The sequence below is a fragment of the Lonchura striata genome, chromosome 1 (assembly GCF_050655825.1).
Source record: "Lonchura striata isolate lonStrDom1 chromosome 1, ASM5065582v1, whole genome shotgun sequence".
Taxonomy (NCBI): domain Eukaryota; kingdom Metazoa; phylum Chordata; class Aves; order Passeriformes; family Estrildidae; genus Lonchura; species Lonchura striata.
The window spans coordinates 65,435,433-65,453,324 of NC_140703.1; the positions used below are offsets into that span (position 1 = coordinate 65,435,433).

General features: G+C 45.9%; 1 protein-coding gene across 1 annotated transcript in view; it reads left to right on the top strand.

Moving 5' to 3' along the window:
• The first annotated feature begins 1,061 nt into the window (after positions 1 to 1,061).
• The window catches only part of FOXO1 (forkhead box O1), a 57,121-nt gene continuing 40,290 nt past the window's right edge, over positions 1,062 to 17,892 (top strand). The window contains exon 1 of the mRNA XM_021526612.4: positions 1,062 to 1,769. Within this exon, the coding sequence (XP_021382287.1) occupies positions 1,164 to 1,769 (606 nt within the window). The 5' untranslated portion in view covers positions 1,062 to 1,163. The remainder of the gene's footprint in view (positions 1,770 to 17,892) is intronic.

The following is a 17,892-nucleotide window of genomic DNA, read 5'->3' on the forward strand; positions in this document are numbered from 1 at the left end:
ATATATATATATATATATCTTCGTATAGTTGATGGGCAGGGGAGGCAGAGGCGATGTGTCCTGTGACTGTTGCCTCATTGAAAGGGAAGAATATAAACCTCAATGAATTGAGTAACCCTGGGGTTTGCCGGGAAAAATAAAAAGTATGTTCAATAGTTGACTTAGGATGAAATTATCCCGTGCTCCGTGCTTGATCACGGAATAAAACACCAGCTCACGGCATGAAAACATGCTCAGCCGAAAGGGAGATTTATCGCTTCGGGAGGTGCCGACACTTTTTGGCGAGGAGCCGGCCGGGGAAGGAGGGAGGAGAGGGGAGCGAGGCAGGGCAGCTGTCGCAGCCCCGGTCCGGCATGCGGGGCTGCCAGGGCTCCCGCGGGGCGGGCAGCCGGGCGGCAGCAGCGCTCCGCACGGAGCCAGCGCTGCCGGGATGCCGCGGGAGCGGGGAGACGGCCCCCGCTCCGCGCACTCCCGCAGCCGCCCCGCTGCAGCCGAGGGATGCTCCCGGCTCCCCGCTCATCCCCGGCGGCGACACGCACCGGGCCCGTCGATGCGGGCGGCAGGACCCCGCCGGCAGCGACTGAGGTAGAAACACTCGCGGGGGAATTTTCCGTGGCCACCCTCCGCGGCTCGCCGTGCGAGCACTGGCTGCCTTTGGGCAGCCCCGGCCGCGGGGGGCACCGCCGCCCGCCCGCTCGCCCCTTCCCTCCCCGCTGCGCTGCCGGGAAACAAAAACCACCCAGAAGCAGCACGGGGGGCACCGGCACCCTCCTGCCGGAGCAGCCCCGCGGCGGGAGGCGGGCGGCGGCGCGGCGCTGCCATTGGCGCGGCGCGGGCCGTCCCTCCCCGCCGGGAGGAGGAGGAGGAGGAGGAGGAGGGAGGCTGGAGGCGGGCCCGCGCGGGGCGGTCGCTCCAGTCGGTGCGCGCCGGGCGGCCGGGTCGCTGCTGCTGCTGCAGTTGCCGCGGAGGGCAGGGAGCCGGGCAGGGGCAGGGTTTAGGGCGACGGGGCCGGGAGGTCAGGCCGGAGGTCCAGGGCGGCGGGGCCAGGAGAGTCGGCGGTAGCGCCGTCGGGGCCGCGCCGATCCGCTCCCGGAGCCTGCATGGGGCGGCGGCGCTGAGCCCAAGCCGCCCCGCTCCCGCCGCGCTCCCGCCCCGGCCCCGCCATGGCCGAAGCACCGCAGCTGGTGGACATCGACCCCGACTTCGAGCCGCTGCCGCGGCCGCGCTCCTGCACCTGGCCTCTGCCGCGGCCGGAGTTCAACACCCCCAGCTCGGCCACTTCCAGCCCGGCGCCGTCGTGCGGCGGGCAGCCCGATGGGGCGGCCGGAGCCGCGGCCGGGGCCGGGGCCGCCACCTCGGGACCGCTGAGCGCCGACTTCATCAGCAACCTCAGCCTGCTAGAGGAGAGCGAGGACTTCGCGCCGCTGCCCCCCGCCGCCGCCCCCCCGGAGGCTGCCGCCTGCCGCTGCGGGGACTTCCCGGCGCCCGAGGCCGGCTGCCGCCTCCACCCGCCGGGACCGCCGCCGGTGCCACCGGTGCCGCCGCCTGTGGCCGGTCTGTCACCGGGCCCCGTGCCTGGGCAGCCCCGCAAGAGCAGCTCGTCGCGGCGCAACGCGTGGGGCAACCTGTCCTACGCAGACCTCATCACCAAGGCCATCGAGAGCTCCCCCGAGAAGCGGCTCACCCTCTCCCAGATCTACGAGTGGATGGTCAAGAGCGTCCCTTACTTCAAGGATAAGGGCGACAGCAACAGCTCGGCCGGCTGGAAGGTAAGAGGCGGGTGGTGGGGGACGCCCCGTCGGCGGGGGGTCCCGGGAGGCTCTGCCGCCCCCGGGCACAGCCGCGGCGCTGCAGGCGGCTGGGCACGCCGCCCCGCCGGCGGCGTGATGCCCGCTGCGCAGCCTGCAGTGCTCCGGCTCCGTCTTTCAGTTTGACCTCACATCTCTTTTTTATTTTTTTCACCTTTCCAAAGGGAGAACTCCTAAGGGAGAAAAGCGTTCTTGGCCTCCCGCCGCTGGGGCGCTGGAGGGACCGGGGCCGCCCCCCCCGCTCTCCGCCTCCCCCAGCCCTGCCCCGCCGAAAGCAAAAGTTCACGCGGTGTCACGGCGCCGTCCCCGGGCAAAGCCGGCAGGAGCGGCGCCGCCTCCTGCTGCCCGGGGCGGCCGGCGGGCCCGGGGTAAGCACCCGTGTGCCGGGGGTGCCGCGGGAGCTCCGCCGCGGCCCCGGCGCTGCCCGGCCCCGGAACGCGGCCGGTCCGTGCCGCCGTCTACCCTGGTGCTGCAGGGCTTTGCCGTCGGGCGGTGGAGCGAGGACAGAGGCAAACAGGGATGGGGAAAGAGCGGAGGCAGAACAAGGGTTGCAGAAATACCTTGTGTTTAATGAGTAAGCCGCAGTATTTGACGTGATGGCTTTGTTAAACTTGAGTGGCGGGAGCGCCGTTCTTGTATTACGTGGTGGGACGGAGCTCCCTCTCTCCCGCAGCGCAGTCCTGCCGTCTGAGCGGAGCAACCTGTTGGCGGCCGGGATTTGTGCTGAGCCCGCGCCGGCCGGAGCCGCAGCCGGTGCTGCCTGGAGCCCCCGGTGGGATCTCCGAGGGACGCGCTCGCCAGGTCCCGGGGAGCCCTCGGGCACCGGCCGCCCCCCGACAGCTGCGGGGCGAGCCAGGCGAAGCTGCGCTTGGGCCTGTGCGGCCCCGGTGGCAGCGCCAGCCGCATAGTACCCTCCAGCTTTGCATCCCCGTGGGTGATAAAGGCTAAGGCTGAGCGCTGCTGCCAGTGAATCCTATCTCTCCGAGGCCTCCGCCGAGAAAGTGTCACCAAGCCGTGTCCCCGTGCGCGGCGGAGGCAGCGCCGAGTTTTGTGACACTTGCGTGAGAGCATTGTCAGAAGAAGCTTGTGCCGTCTGCGTACAGGCAGAACCTCCGCCGCCCTGCGAGGGATTAAATGATGGCAGTAAATGGCGTGAGGTGCGAGCACCTAGCACGGCATCGGCGCACTCTGGTGTGTTCGGGATTTAGTTCCAGTTAGGGCCAATCAAACTCTTTGCTTCGCCTTTTAGTATTTGTATTATCTATCTCTTTTTTAGAAAAAAGTGTCAACTCAAATCCTGCATTTATGTATTTTTAATTGCGCTGCTAGGAATGTTTGTTACATCAGTTTTTTCGTAAATTTCTATTTTTTTCAGAGGTAAGCAACATCCTGCTAAGGAAATGCAGATTGATCTGTAATTCATTTTTAGCTGAAAGTTTTTAGGGCTTTTGAAAGTAGTTTGTTAGTTTCTACCGATGTGTTTGACTAAAAAATTTAAAGGATAATTGTCTGAAGACATCTGTCATGAAAAACTTTAATAGGAGCGAAGTGATTGATAGCTAACAGCTTTTAAATAAGGTAACTTGTCACTTGAAAGTGCTGCTTTTTTTTTTCCAGTGGTATTTTAGTCTCCTTAAGTGCCTTTTCAGAATGAGTAGAGGAGAACTAAAAGCCAAACAAACCAAAATAAAATCAAATAGCTCCCAAATTCAGGCGAGCAAGTAAGAAACACTGATAGCTGTGTAACTTACTTGGCACTTCCTATTTTATTGCTGCTCGTCCCGTGGTGCTTCAGCAAGGAAGAAGTCTCGCACACCTCCCTCTAACAGACTGAGCACATCCCATGCCCACATCCCTCTGCTGTCACAGGGAGAGCTGCTACTGGCATGTTTTTTGGCTGCAGTACCCTCTGGTAGAGCGCAGTACATAGCCTGCTGCTGCTTTTGGGTAAATACACACGGACTCTCCTTCCATAATTAAATAGTCACCGTGTTATGCCCCCATCCTTTTGGCTGCATAACTGCCAGGCTGCTCTGAAAGTTGCATACTTGCAGGTTTTACCGCTTAAGCCAAGGAAGTGCAGAGTTTCTTTAACACACTTTCAAGTTGAGTTACCAGCAGCCACTGGGTGTCAATGCTATAAATGGCCTGGCTGAGGCGTGCAGCTCGTTTGCCGTATTTATCACCAATTCTCCATGGCTCAGTGTGAGTGAGGATTACTTTTATTTTTTTCCAGCTTGGGAGCCGTTGGTTTGCCCGTGGTCTGGGGACCTGCTGTAGGCGTAGGGCTGGGAGCGAAGCCTGAGTCAGCCGAGGGCCCTGCAGAGGAGGAACATCGCTCCAGAGATGAGCACAGATTAGCGACTGACTTTTCTGCTGACAGAGGGAGCGCAGGTTCGCCTCAGAGCCTGGCACTGACTTAGGGCTGGGAGTACATTGTGCACTGCTGACGCAGGCTGGGAAATGGGGGGGTATTTTTTTTTCTCCCTTAAGTAAAACTTTGAGATGCTTCGTCCTGTTGGGGTTTGCATGTTTGCAAGTGCAGTAAGGCACCTTTCAAATTCTTCTTCACAAAATATATGAAACACACAAGAGCTGAAAAATAATGTGCACTTTCTGCATAGTGGCAGGGTGATGTTTCTCAGGCAGAAGTTGAGGGCTGACTGCTCTAGTGCTTGTGACTAGGTACTGCCCTGATTTAATACGTGATGTTGAACTTCTTTTCCGTTTTTCACTTAAGGTTCAGAGGTGTCAACATTCTCTGGTAGGAGCTCAAAACAGCATCCAAGCTCTTCTGAATAAAAACATTAAAATAAAAATTCCTTTTAATATACGGGTATAAGCTGAAGGTATTAACATAAAATTGTCAGTAACATAGAATTATTTAAGTAGGTAAATTGTTCTCAGCTGTACATACACAGTTGTTTATTCCAGCTTTTCTTGTCACAAACTCCGCTTTATAATCGAATCCCCGTTTGAACTCTAAGAGAGCAAAGTCTCCCATGACCCCCATGGGGTGGCTGCATTGAATGAAGCACTGGGGTTGTGCTCTGCCAGACTTGCTGCATTGTTGGTTGTGAATGAGTGCTGATAGTGACCTGTGTTGCTCAGAGAAAGCCGAAGCAAGAACAAGATTTGCTGTAGAGATAAGAAAGAAATTGTTGTGAAAGTTACATGGAAGAACGAGACTTTTCTGGTAGAACAGTAGTCAAATAGAAGCAACATTTTGCCTTATTCTGATAGTGGGAGACCCAAGGCTTAAAACAGAAGAGTCAAGAACTCCACTGCAGCTGTAGATAACTATTTTTTGGACACAAATATGATAGCTTTTTGGCTAATCATATATAAAATATAAAATGTCTCTGTGATGTGCATATTTCATGATACCTGCTTTATGGCGAGGGTTGAGATTTTTTGTAAAGGAGCTGTCACAGTTAAGCTTCCTTGAATGGTCTCATCCTTTCAGTCTGCTTTTGAAAATGGGTTCAAATAAAACCCTGTAACATTTTTGAACAGGAAACATGGAGTTTTGGTGTCACTCATCTGGAGGTGGATGTGTTGTTGATTTTTCTTAGCGGCAAGTGTTAAGTTGCCATGGGCACATACACCTCCTTGACTTCTAGTCCCAAGGAAGCTTGTTCACCTAAATTCCTTTGCTGTCATTGTTGAAGGAATGAGAATATATATCTAGATGCAGAGGGATGGATGGTTGAAAGCCTGAGGACAAAACAGACATGGGACAGGTGCTTTGGGTGGCCTTATCATAGGAGCTCTCTGTGGTCAGCACTGTTCTGTAGTGAATTGCTCTTCATGCAAAATGAATTCTGGGTTGTTCTGGTTCAGTTGTATTTGGTTTGAAAATCACAGTAGTAAAAAACATTAGAAATACTGAAAAAAATCAAGAATAATTTCCACTGCATTTTTCAGTGTTTTGAAGCTCGATCAGTGAACAGTTTAAATTGTGGAAATTAATTTGATTTATTTAAATTGAAATGAGTACATAGAAAATCATAGTCATGGAATAGTTGGGATTGGAAGGGACCTTAAAGACCATTTTTGTGAGGGGTTTATTTTGGGTTTTTTTGTGGTTTGTTTTTGTTTTTGTTTTTGTTTTTTTTGGTTTTTTTTGGTTTTTTTTTTTTGGTGGGAAAAATCACAATTGAGGATTGCCTTTAACTCAGCCTGTGTATTCCCTCAGTACTGGTTACATACCTGTGGGCATTTACCTCTGTCCCTTAAGATGCTTCCTCAGGTGATCTGTGCCCCCCCAGCATCATGCATTGTATTATTATACTATAATACAATGTGTGTACTATACATTCATACAACACACACAAGCATATGCAGGTAGAGGTGTGTATGTTTGGCTTTCTGTTTGTGGATTCTGTCAAGGTCAATGCTATACAGTCACACCTTTTTGCATGTGGCAAATAGCCTCAAGAGCTGGCAACTGCAGTTGAGTCTGCTCTGCCATGACACCTGGCCTCAGCCCACCCTGCTGTGAGAAAACGATTTGGTGTCTTGCATACCTGCTCACTGCCACCAAAATGCCTCTTGTAGCAGCCTACGTTGTCTGTGAGTCACCAGCTTGCATTTTGCTTAGTTTCAGGTGTGAAAGTTCAGCTTAATTTTTGCAGGTGTAAGGTGCTCTCCTCACCTGTGTCTGCATAACTCATGGCTGAGCTGCATCAGTGGTTTTGAGCTTTCCATCAGGACCTTGAATAATGTTTTAATTTTCTTTGCCTGTTTTCTATTTGCTATGGTATCTGTTCAGTTACTTGTATGATTATAGGTAAGACCAAACACCAAAATGAAATGTGTAAGTGGCTTTGTATCGTGACATAATGAACTAAGTTTTCCTTAAGTGCCTTTAAAGAACTTCAATTCAAAGACAAGGTAACAGCTCTCTGCCACCATATTTTTTATGACACGCTCAGCTGCTTCCTTATTATCATTATTTTTGTATCACATGGTTTTACAAGTGGTTGATGAAATTGTTTGTTTGGGGAACTGGAGCCTTTGCTGCTTGTGATGAAAAGGGGAAGCAGTGTGGGTCAAGGAGATAAAGATTTTTAGGTGAGGTATGTGAGGTTGTTTTCTTTTTTGCTTTTTACTTCTGTCTTTTTAATAAGATAGGCAGTACTTTTGGTGGTTGGGTTTTTCAGTAAGGCACCAGGAATTGTGTAGTCTTGAGATGTATGCTCATATCTTTTTGGTTTCCAAAGCATGATGCTGCCTAAATATGTGTGTCTCTGTTTACTCAACTGGTGAATCATTTTGTAAAATAAGTGCTTGGCTTCTGGAATAAAAATGCAGATATATTTTGCAGCCACAGATTTGTGAAATATGTAAGGTTGTGGCTACAGAAATTCAGCTCTCAGCCCATTCTGTTTTGGGAAGAAGTTTGAATATGAAAGAAGGGTTTCTGATGGAAATTATTTTAAAACCTTGAGTAATGAATAATAGACTAAAATATAGTGAAGATAACCTGAAATATAGTTTGTTTTCCTCTTACAGAAATATGTAAACAATATATATATTTACTTCATTGTCAATTCTCGTGAGAAAGGAACTTCAAATTTGCTGATGCTGGCTGCAGATAGAGTTAAGCATATGGTAGTGCATACTAATATTTTAATGAATTTTGTAGCATTTTGTTTGTCAGTCTAGTTGCTGAAACGGGTTTTAAATATTGGGGAAACACTGCTCTTGGTGATGATAGGTTGTGCTTCAGAAATTAAGTGCATTGGAAAGAGTCACATTTTGAAGAACAGCATCTCTGCTGCTCCATGAGCTTCAGCGTGAGTTGAATTGATCTGTGAAGATAAGTGCTATTCACATTTAAGTATTATTTCTAAATCTACTTAGTAAACATTAATCATGTGTGTTTATCAAACAAAGGTGCATCATTCCTGCACTGTCGTTTATGATATGCAGATGTCTTAAGTGAGCAGCACAGCATCATGAGGTTTCTTGGTAGGTCTCCATTCCTAATGGAAAAGGAATTAAAAGAGTTAAGGTGCTTTTACAAGATCAGTTATCTTCTAAGATCTTCATTAAGCCTCATGCTTGTTCTAGATTTCAATAGTAGACACTGATCTTTGCTGGATTGCTTAAAATGATGCCTAAAGGGGCACATGTTAAGTTTTGAAGCACTTCTGTAATGAATGGTGAAGGCTTAGCAATGCTTTGGTTTGTGGTAGATGGAACCAGAAGTGGCTCTGTCTTTAAAAATGTAGTCACTCAAAACCTCCTGGGACTCTGACAGCTTCTGCATCAGACAGAGATTAGGAATTGCTGGAGGAGTGGAGGACAACACTCAGTTTGCTCAGATGACTTACTGAGCTGTTAAAGGCATCTTGCATCACTGCACAGTATCAATGATGTTCTAGTTCTGTTTGAACATACACCTTATTCTAGAGTTAATTAAACTTAAAGGTACACGTCTTCTTTTGTTCTAGTCTTGGAAACCTGGCTTTTGGGAATTCTGAGAAACCATGCAGTTGGAAGTGCATTCAGTTCTGTTAATACTTCAGGAGAGCATGCCAGGGATGGCTGTGATCGCATTTCTAAGTAGCCTGTATTTCTCCAAGTGCTTTACTGGTGTGTGCAATGTAGGCTCATGTTGATGTGAGCGTGTGGAGCTCCTTTTTTAGCTTTGTCAGGGCTATTGCTATGTAGATCCATGGAGTGTAGCTTCTTGGGCCTGGCACATGTGTACTTGAGAGATTGTGCTGGGAACATGGTCTCTGAAATTGTGCATATTCAGATTTAATTTGGACTCATTACCAGAAAAGTGCTTGCAAGCAGAGGTGCCCTTAACCATAATATTTGCTGATTAAATTATATCTTTTAGCTGTGCTCTGTAATATGTGAGAATTCTTATTTTATTAGCATCTACATTTTTTTTTTTTTTTGGTATCTCTTTCTTAAAGACCACTTAGTGCCAGGTCTCCATGGTGCTTCTGTACCAGGATGTAAAATGATAAAGTGGGCTGGGGTCTACTTCTTGCATGTTGGTGTCCCTCTTAGAAAATGTTAGAAATGCCCCTCCTTTAATTTATTTGAAACCAGAATGAAATTTGCATCACTTGCAGAAATCAGGAAATTAAAACCTTTTTTAATGAAATGAACCGTGTGCATAAGTGTAGGAGTAATGCGTGTGAGCAGCCTTTTTGTGCTGTCCATGGAAACTGTGGTTCTGGAGAAAGTTGAAAGTGCATAAGGCTGCTTTAGTGCTGCAGTGCTTTGTGCCTCCCAGGATTTATTTATATGTGACCTGTTCAAATTCATACAGCAGAGAAGGTTTTGCACTTTTTTTTTTTTTTTTTTTTTTTTTGGAAGAGGAGCATTGGAGTATGGCCATTAATTTTTGTAGGAAAAACGCAGAAGTGTGAAATGCATGCTTTTTCCCCTTCCTGAGTAAGGGATATACTCATAATTCAGAATGTGGACTCTGTCAATTTGCTGTTGGCAGTCTCACTTGCAATGCCAAGGTAGCAACTTCTTCAGTTTTCTTGTGCTTAACTCCAGAAACTGTGACGTGGGTGGGGTTTCACTTACCCATCACTGACTTTTCAAACTGTGCAGTTAGATAAGACTGAAGCAACTTGCTATAAATGTGGTGACTTGTTAAACCGCATTTATTGTGCAAATGAGCTTACATCCTGCAAGATCAGCAGAAATGCTTGGTGTTTGCCTGGATGGAAATTAATTAAAATTTGGCGACTGAAATTAAAGGAATGGGTTTGTTGCCCATTGTGTTATATGAATCTGCTTTTCAGTTCCCACTGTGGGAATTAGCACAGTTGTAAATGGTTTTTTGGCATATGGGAGTTCTAAGTTGGTGCTAAGTTCTGGCATCCGTAGCCTTCTTAGATTTTTACTGCCCTTTAATATGTGTTAAATATATGTGAAGTCGCTAATGGGAGTAAGGATACTAACAGTCCAAAAATACGCTGTTGTGGTGGTGGTGGTGTAGGCTCATTTGCTTGTAGCTTGCATTTGCTTAAAACTGATATGAGTTAATCTTCTAATTTGATTGTAATTGTTAGAATTAAAAAAAAAGGTACTGGTTCCATACATATCTTGGATATATATCCAGATCTGAATTTTGATTGCCAAAATCATACTTACAGACTGAGATCTTTAGTGTTTGCCAACTAAATTATATCTTATAGCAATGCTTTGCAATATATAGAAACTCCTAATTAGATATTCAAAAAATGAAGATACTGTTATTCAGACATGCTTCATAGCAGGCCTCCGCAGTTTTACCCTGTCAGGATGTGAAAGGATTGTGTGCTCTGTTCTCCCGCTCACTGTTAAATGTGTTGATTTCTCTTACCAAAAATACTCTCCTCAAATCTGAGCCTTCAGATTAAATGTAATTATTTGCCAGCCCCCAACCCCTTCTCCCAGGAAACCTGGGTCTCTGAAGGCATGCTGGTGGTGCTCTGGGGCAAGAGAGATTCTATGAGCTGTTGTTGTCTGCACCTGCAGTAAGCAGGTGTAATTCATGCCTGTTTGGTTGGACCCTCTCTTTGCTTGCCCCTTGGCACCGCTCCCTGCAGGACTGCCCTGCCAGGCTCCAGCGTCCGAGCGCCGTGGGGCTGGGGGCTGCTCCCGGTGCCCCTGGCCGCGGGCACCGGCGTTGGGAGGTGTGAGCACAAGGCTGGGTGGGGAGCCCGGAGCCCGGCTTCTGCCCCAGTGCTGGCACGGTGCTGCTGTGCGGGTTCCAGGGGTGTTCTGGCCGGGACCTGGCCGCTGCCTGGTGCAGGAGCAGAGCCCGCCGGTGTAGAATGCTCCGTCTGCCAGGCCCCTCTGTGGCTGCTCTGCCGCTTACTGCTCAGGTGTGCAGAGGAGGGCAGGGAAAGTAACCGTGTTTTCTCTTCGCAGTTACCAGAGGAGTTTGTAGTGATTCACTGCACAGATTTCTCACTCGTTAGATCAGTTGAGGTACAGCCCTTTGCCTCTCCAGAGGATGCCATGCTGCCTTTGCTCCTCAGTAAGATCTTTCAATGTCTCTGGAGGTTCAGGTGAGGGAAGCAATGCTTGTGCTAACTCGGAGGATTTAAACTGAAAGAGAGTAAATTTATATCAGATATTGGGAAGAAATTTTTACTGTGAGGATGGTGAGGCACTGGCACAGTTTGCCAAGAAAAGTTGTGGATGCCTCATCTCTGGAAATGTTCAAGGCCAGGAACTTTGAGCAACCTGGTCTAGTGGAAAGTGTCCCTGCCTGTGGTGGTGGAATTGGAAGCTGATTAATTTTAAGATCCCTTCCAACCCAAGCCATTTTATGAATCCATGAGATGTTGTTTCAAGGTAAATAATGATTATTGATTAGATTCATTATTATTACTACTAATTTATTTTAGATGGATTATACTTCTACTGATTTTTTAAATGATGTGGTGTTAAGGAAGGTTAAATTACCAGAGCCAGGTCAGGCTTAGGTATTTGCAGTTGCTGCTACACTTGTTGTGCTTCACCCCTGCTTCTTTGGGATGAGCTGATGTGTCTGCAGCTCAAACCAGAAGCTAGTTGAAATTCAGGATGAGGATGCAGCCTCATGTGTGATCTGATCAAATTGTAGTACATAAATTAAACTCAAATAGAAATGCTCTACAGACTTCTATCTAGCTAGATATATTTTCAGATTTTGATTAATATCTAGAAATCTATAGTGGAGAAAGATAACAATAAAACCCCACCACTTTTTTCTTTTTAAGATGTTAAAACCTAGAGTGTGGTTGCATATTCAACTTAGAGCACGTTTAATTTTTCATAGTTTTTATGGTATCTTGGCCCTGCCATCATTTGGATAGTATTAAGAGAGACCTGGAAGGCAGTTTTATGTTTTAAATGCTTGGAAACCTCAGAGATGGATGGAGAGGGCTTAACCTGGATCTTTCTCTTTTGGCTTAAATTGGGGGATTAATTTTATTGCATTTTTCTCCTTTTTTCCTAGATGAATATGTGCAACCTCTGAGTAAAACTATGGTGTCAGATTTTTATGGCTGAGGGTTTACCTTTGTGGCAAGAGCTGAGCATCTCTGCTGACATTGTGTGAGTGTGTGTTCTGGCTGGTAGGGTTTTAATGCTGATGTAAGGTCTGGTCCCTGGTATTGTTTGTGTTTTGTGTCCTCCTTATGTGCAAATGTAGTAAATCCACTAAACGCTGCCCTGAAATACAAACAAGGATGGGAGTTTAAAGCAGTATTTTAAAATGCAGCCTGTTGCAATTGATTTTGGGAAAAATCAAAAGATACTATCTTAATGCAGACTTCTCCATGCTTGTTAGGAACTTGAGTCACTCTTGAATAATCCAGTTTGTACAGTCTATGAAAACCTGATACTGCACTCTTGCCTATTTCTTCTTTACAGTTCTGTGGCAATGACATAGTCATAAGCATTAAAAGGAGAAACCATAATCTTCTCTGCTTGCAGCCCGAGCCAACGCTAGTCATCCCCTGATGCTATGAAGTCATTCTTTGCTTTGAGGTTTCTAACTAAAATTCTGTTCCAAATGTCTGTTCTGGGTGAGCAGTAGAGGCATTAGGGATGGAGTCCTGGTGTCCTCCCCACTGCCTTTGACCTCTCTTCAGACCATCTTCCTGCAAAATCCAAATTTTGCCTTGACAGTGATCCCTCTTTCTCACTTCTGAAGCTCTGGAACAGAAGATGTAAATTAATTCACAATGATTGCACAACCCGGTTATGCAACAAGGCTGACGTGGTGGTAGTGTATACATATGTAGAAAATGCCTTTTTGAAGATACTACATTAAGCACAGTTTCACTACCTTTCCCCCAAAGATGAGGGCAACTGGATTTCTGGCTTCACCTGGTTAACCTGCATATATAATGTACACCAAATACTCAGCTTCTGTTGACTAAGGATTAGTGTTGATGGAGCAGAAAAATAAATCAGTTCTTGTGGACTGTTTATTTGGGAAGGAGTTTTTTAGCTTGGGGCCCAGAGCCCAGGCAATTAGACTACTCAGTCCTGGGGCAGTGGGCTGCAGTCTGGTGAATTTTTTACTGTCAGCATAACCTGAATCACCCAAGAGTGTGTTTTGTTTCTTATTTTCAAATGAGTGATGGTGTTTCAGTTGGAGGCATCCTGTGCTAGTCCAAGAGGTCACTGAGTGAGTGCTCAGCATTCCTTGCATCTGGCAACCCAATTCCTTGCTTCCTATACTTTTTAATTTCTCTGGAAGAAGTCATGCAGCACTGCTGACTCCTGTCTTTTGCATGAAGCAGGGGGAGTCATGGTATGGTGCTTTTACTGCATTTTTGAATCAGGCTGCTTGGTAGGGCTGCCCTAACACTGAATGTGATACAGGCATTTGTTTTGTCTCTTCCCTGCCGAGTTACTCTGTGTGCCATGTGGGCTGATGGGTGTAATTACTGATACCTTGGGGCAAGGACAGACTTCCTGAGGTCCCTTCTTCCGTGTTTTCCACTGAGCAGATTTGCATTCAGCTACTGGGCATGTGGAAGGTTGTTCTCCTAGCTAAGATGTGCAGCCTCTAGAGACTGAATCTCCCCCATCTCACCCAAAATGGCTGAGGCCATTGTTAATATGATGTCCTGTGGCTCTTGGCCTGACTGTAGCTGGTACATTTTTACTTCAGTGTGGGAAAATAAACCTTTTTGTGTCCCAGTTGCCTCCCTTCTGCAATAATTCCTTGTAGGTAGAGCAAGTAAGTGATGTTATCTTCATGTGTAGTGCTTCTTGCTGATGGAAAGGAAAATTCTGCAAACTAAGCAAGTAGACTGACCTGACGACTCCTCATGACAACTGCCTACTTTTAGTTAACATTCAGAATATTTTTATCCTAGTTTACTCCTTAGAGGCTAATAGAGTGCTGCTAGAGTAATTTTCAGATGAATCATACCATCTGCCATGCATGCTCTGCTGTTTCAGCAGTAGGGAAGGAGAGGGAATATATACATACAGTGATTTGGACCAGTATGTTTGTATTCTCTGTAAAACTAATTTAAGTTTCAGAGGTTTTTCTTGTTTTGTTTCTTTTTTAAAATTACTTGTTTGGATTTTTTTTTACCCTACCAGGCATTTTATGTGTCTTTCTTTAGCTGTGAGTTTAACATGGGGCTCCAGCACTGATACTGATCAGTTGGGTGGTCACTGCTAAACTTTGCAGAAGCACTCTGGACATGATCTGAATTTCTAGTGAGTTAATGTGGACCATTGCAAAGTCCTTTCCTGAAAACACAGTTCAAATGTTGAGTATTTGGGTTGCCAAATTGGACCTGCTAGAATTTGCATCCCTCTAAAAATAATATATAATAATATTAAGTCTGTAGAGCAGTAGAACTGAGGGGTTTAGCCTGGGAGTTTGAAAGGAAAGGTTGCTTGTGGAAAGAGTTCTGTGTGCCTCCTGTTCAAGATTTCTTCCTCTAGGAGCTGTCCTGAGCCAGGGGAGGAGTGTCCCCAGCATGCAGCCATCCTACCTGTGAGAATGTGCAAACTGGTGCTTGAAACTAAAAGTTCATAACCGCATTGGATGTGTCATGTTCTGTGTTGTGTTTTGTCCGGAAGCAATTATTTGGGAGACTAGCCAATCTGTTAGTAAGGTTCATGGGTTTGGGTTTGGAGAGGGCTGGGATCATAATCTTGAGGAGTTTGTATGTCAGCCCTGTTCCATCTTTGAGAACCAGGCTGTGATAATACTTTGCTAGATAATGCTTTAACTATGACCAGGCAGAGTAAATTCTTCTGTTCTAATATGTTAAAAATCTTCCCTGACTCTCCCAAAGATCTTATTTTCTCATAAAATGATTTGGCTGATGAACCATTTGCACTGAAAAGTATGGATAGATTGTGTGCTTTGTTCATGTCTTTAAACTTTTCCCAACAATTTCAACTCATGTGCTTGGTATTAATGCCCTGACAACTGTATTTAAAGAAACTGAGAGCAGAATATTGAAATCTGGAGCAATTAAACTGTTTTCTTCCCTTTTCAAGCATTTCACCCCCGCTCCTCAAGGGAATGATACGTCTGGTAAACTCCACTTAATTATGTGAGGTCATTGAAGGCTTGAGCAACAGCATGCTCTTTTTTTCAGGCAAGAAAGACAATTTTAAAATGCCAGGAATCAAAAGCAAAGTCTGGTTGCCAATGGAGAGGAGTTGTTGCACCAGATATTGAGCTGACATGCAAGCAGATCTCTACTACCCTTAGATGAGGATTAGTTTATGCCCTGAAGCAAACAGATTATTAACTCTTGTAATTTTATTTTAGCATGTTTAACAACAGATACTGTTGCTTATAAAACCCATTTAATCCTTTTTTAATCACTGCAAGTCATTTTTCCAGCAGTTATCCTGCAGGCATGGGTTCCAATGGTTAGTTATTTATTGAGCAGAACATAGAGAATATCTGTTTACCCGTGTATATTTAACTCATTATTTAATGCCTTGGATTAAAGTTTAAAATAAAAAATGAAAAGAAAAAGCAAAAGCTTGGGCCTCTATTTCTGTTGTCTTTCTTCCGTCTTTAATCCCCAACTCTTCAAATACCTTCAGCATCCCCTTTCTTTTGCTCTTTACTCTTTGTATGCTCTCTGCCACATCCTTAATTCCCTTTCAGTTTTCCCTGGCCACGACTGTTGCTGATGTGAAACACCAGCAGATAATCCCAGGAGATTTTTATTAGCTTGGGCTTTGCTCTGCACCTCAAGGCATTTATTGATAAATAGCAGCCTTGTATTATGGGATGTATAAACAGGAGCATGTGACTCCCCATTGCGTTAGATTTGAGAACAGAGGGAATAGCAGTGGTGGTGGTGGCATGATGATGCTCTTAAAGGAAGCAGTGCCTTTTCTTAGAGAAAGGGTACCATGGGAAAAAAGGCTGTCAAACTTTCAGGTGTGCAGGAGGTTCTTCCTGTGTGAAATAAAAGTTGTCAACATCAAAAACTATATGGTTGAGAAGAAATATTTCCATTTCCAAAGATGATGAGAGCAAGAACATCATTGGCAGGTGTGGAGCAAGGGCACCAGGGGAGGTGGAAGCCTGAATGGCTCTCCTAAGCTGTTGGAGTTTCGAGAGGTGGGTAGAAGCAGAGGAAAAGAAAAACCTGCATAGTTACTGGTATAATTGCTTATCTTTTACCCATGTTTCCTGTCTACTCCTGGGACAAGAGCTGGTATTTCCTGTACTTTCCATTGCCAGCTAGCTGCCATGCTATACCGTGCAGGTGCTGCAGCCTGTCCTTCAGTAACCTGGCTGGAATGAAAGTGCACCAAACCTCTTAATTATCAAGTTATTATCCAGGATGAGACAGAGGTAAGAAATAACTGACACCAAAAATCACTTACCAGGTTAAGCGCCTTTAGCTAGGCGTGATGTGTAAAAGTATCTACACCTGGTGGATGCATGGCATACAACTCCCCCAGAAGGAAGAATGGAGAACCTCAAGCTGTTTTGGGTTTGTTGATCAGTACTGGGATCTTATCAGCATCTTGCAAAAATCTGTCATCTCCATGGCAGCCACTGGAATGCAATGTAGCAGTGCTGCCTTGCGTGTGAGGTAATTTTGTGTTCTGTCTAGGGCGTGTCATAGAAACACAGAATTGTTCAGGCTGGAAAAGACCTTTATGTATCTGTATAGAAGCCACTTCCCAGCGCAGTGTGAAAGGTTAGGAGTGAGAAGGAGACAGTGTAACCTTTATGTGTTTCTGACTGTGCCAACTTTGTCTTTTGGCTCTGATTAAGCCAGCACTTAGCCTCTGAAAGTATTTTTTTGTCTAACATTGGGAGATCTGCTATTACAAGTGATTTTGCCATTGGGGCTGGATGGCGTAAAGTGAATACCTGACTGACTTGAAATAATTTGATTAGTCTGTCTTTCACTGGGGGAATCCCTTGCTCAGGCTTATCCCAGGGATAAATGAATCATGCAGAGCAGAAGTTGAAATTGCCAATAAAGGCTTTAAGTTTGTTGCTGGTAAGTGACTGTTAAATGAGCTTTGCTGTAGGATATGTGCCTGTTCCTAGAAATGTCTTTAACATGGATTAGAATTGTACTGAAATTTAAGGAAAAAACCCAGAGGCTGGAATGCTTTTATAGTCAGAAACTTCTGACTGGGTTTATTGCTAATGTTGCTGATTTACTTGAGTACCACTTACACTAAATTTTATAACATGAAGAATAGAAATAGAGTAGCAAAGAATATCTCTACTTAATATTCCCTCTCCCTATTAACACCTGTTTTCCTCTGCCACGTAAATCGTGTTAATGTTCACATAGGCAACACCAATAAGAAAAATATGTCTTGCTTACTGTTAAAGGTTTTACTTCATCTCATACTGGTAACCTAAATGTCAGGTGTGTAACTGCTGATACAAACCAGTTGTGGAAGAGTCCAGTAAGGCCCACTGTGGACAGCACAGTCCTCTTCTGAACAATGTGAGGTTTCCTGCAGGTTCCTTCCTACCTCAAAGGAACTGTTATTCAAGCCTAGCGGTTTCTATTCATTTGTTGACTTTTGTGATTCAAAGTACCTGTTGGTGTTGCACGGAAAGCCCTTGGGTAACTTTAGAAGGGAAAGAAGATAGACGTGAAGAGGATTACGTAGTGTACTTTTAGATTAGAAGGCTGGTCTGTGTGGGAATGGTAGTTGATGGAGGGGAATAGGTTCCTGTTCTAAATGTTTGCAAGGAGGAACTTCATCAGGCACAGTAATTCCTGAGAAAGGAGGCAGCCATTGTGACCTTCCATAGAAGTCTTTTTAGACTCAAATTATGAGATGCCATTGGTTTAGGGAAGAGGCCAAGGGACAGCTTCAAGTGTTGACATCAAATTCAGGCCTGCAGCTCCAAGTGCATGGAACTAAGATTGTAATCTTGGACTATGTTGTTTCCACCTCCTGTGAAGGCTTTGCATTTTGACTTCACAGGGGACTGGCCCAATTTGCCATGTTTTCCAGACACTGGAAAAGGAACCTCTGGGTTTGTCAAACTGATTTGGAAACCAAGATCTGAGTATCTTCTTGCCCATAACACAATGGCTGCTAAAGGACTGGAAAAAAGGTTCTGTAAGAAGGAGTA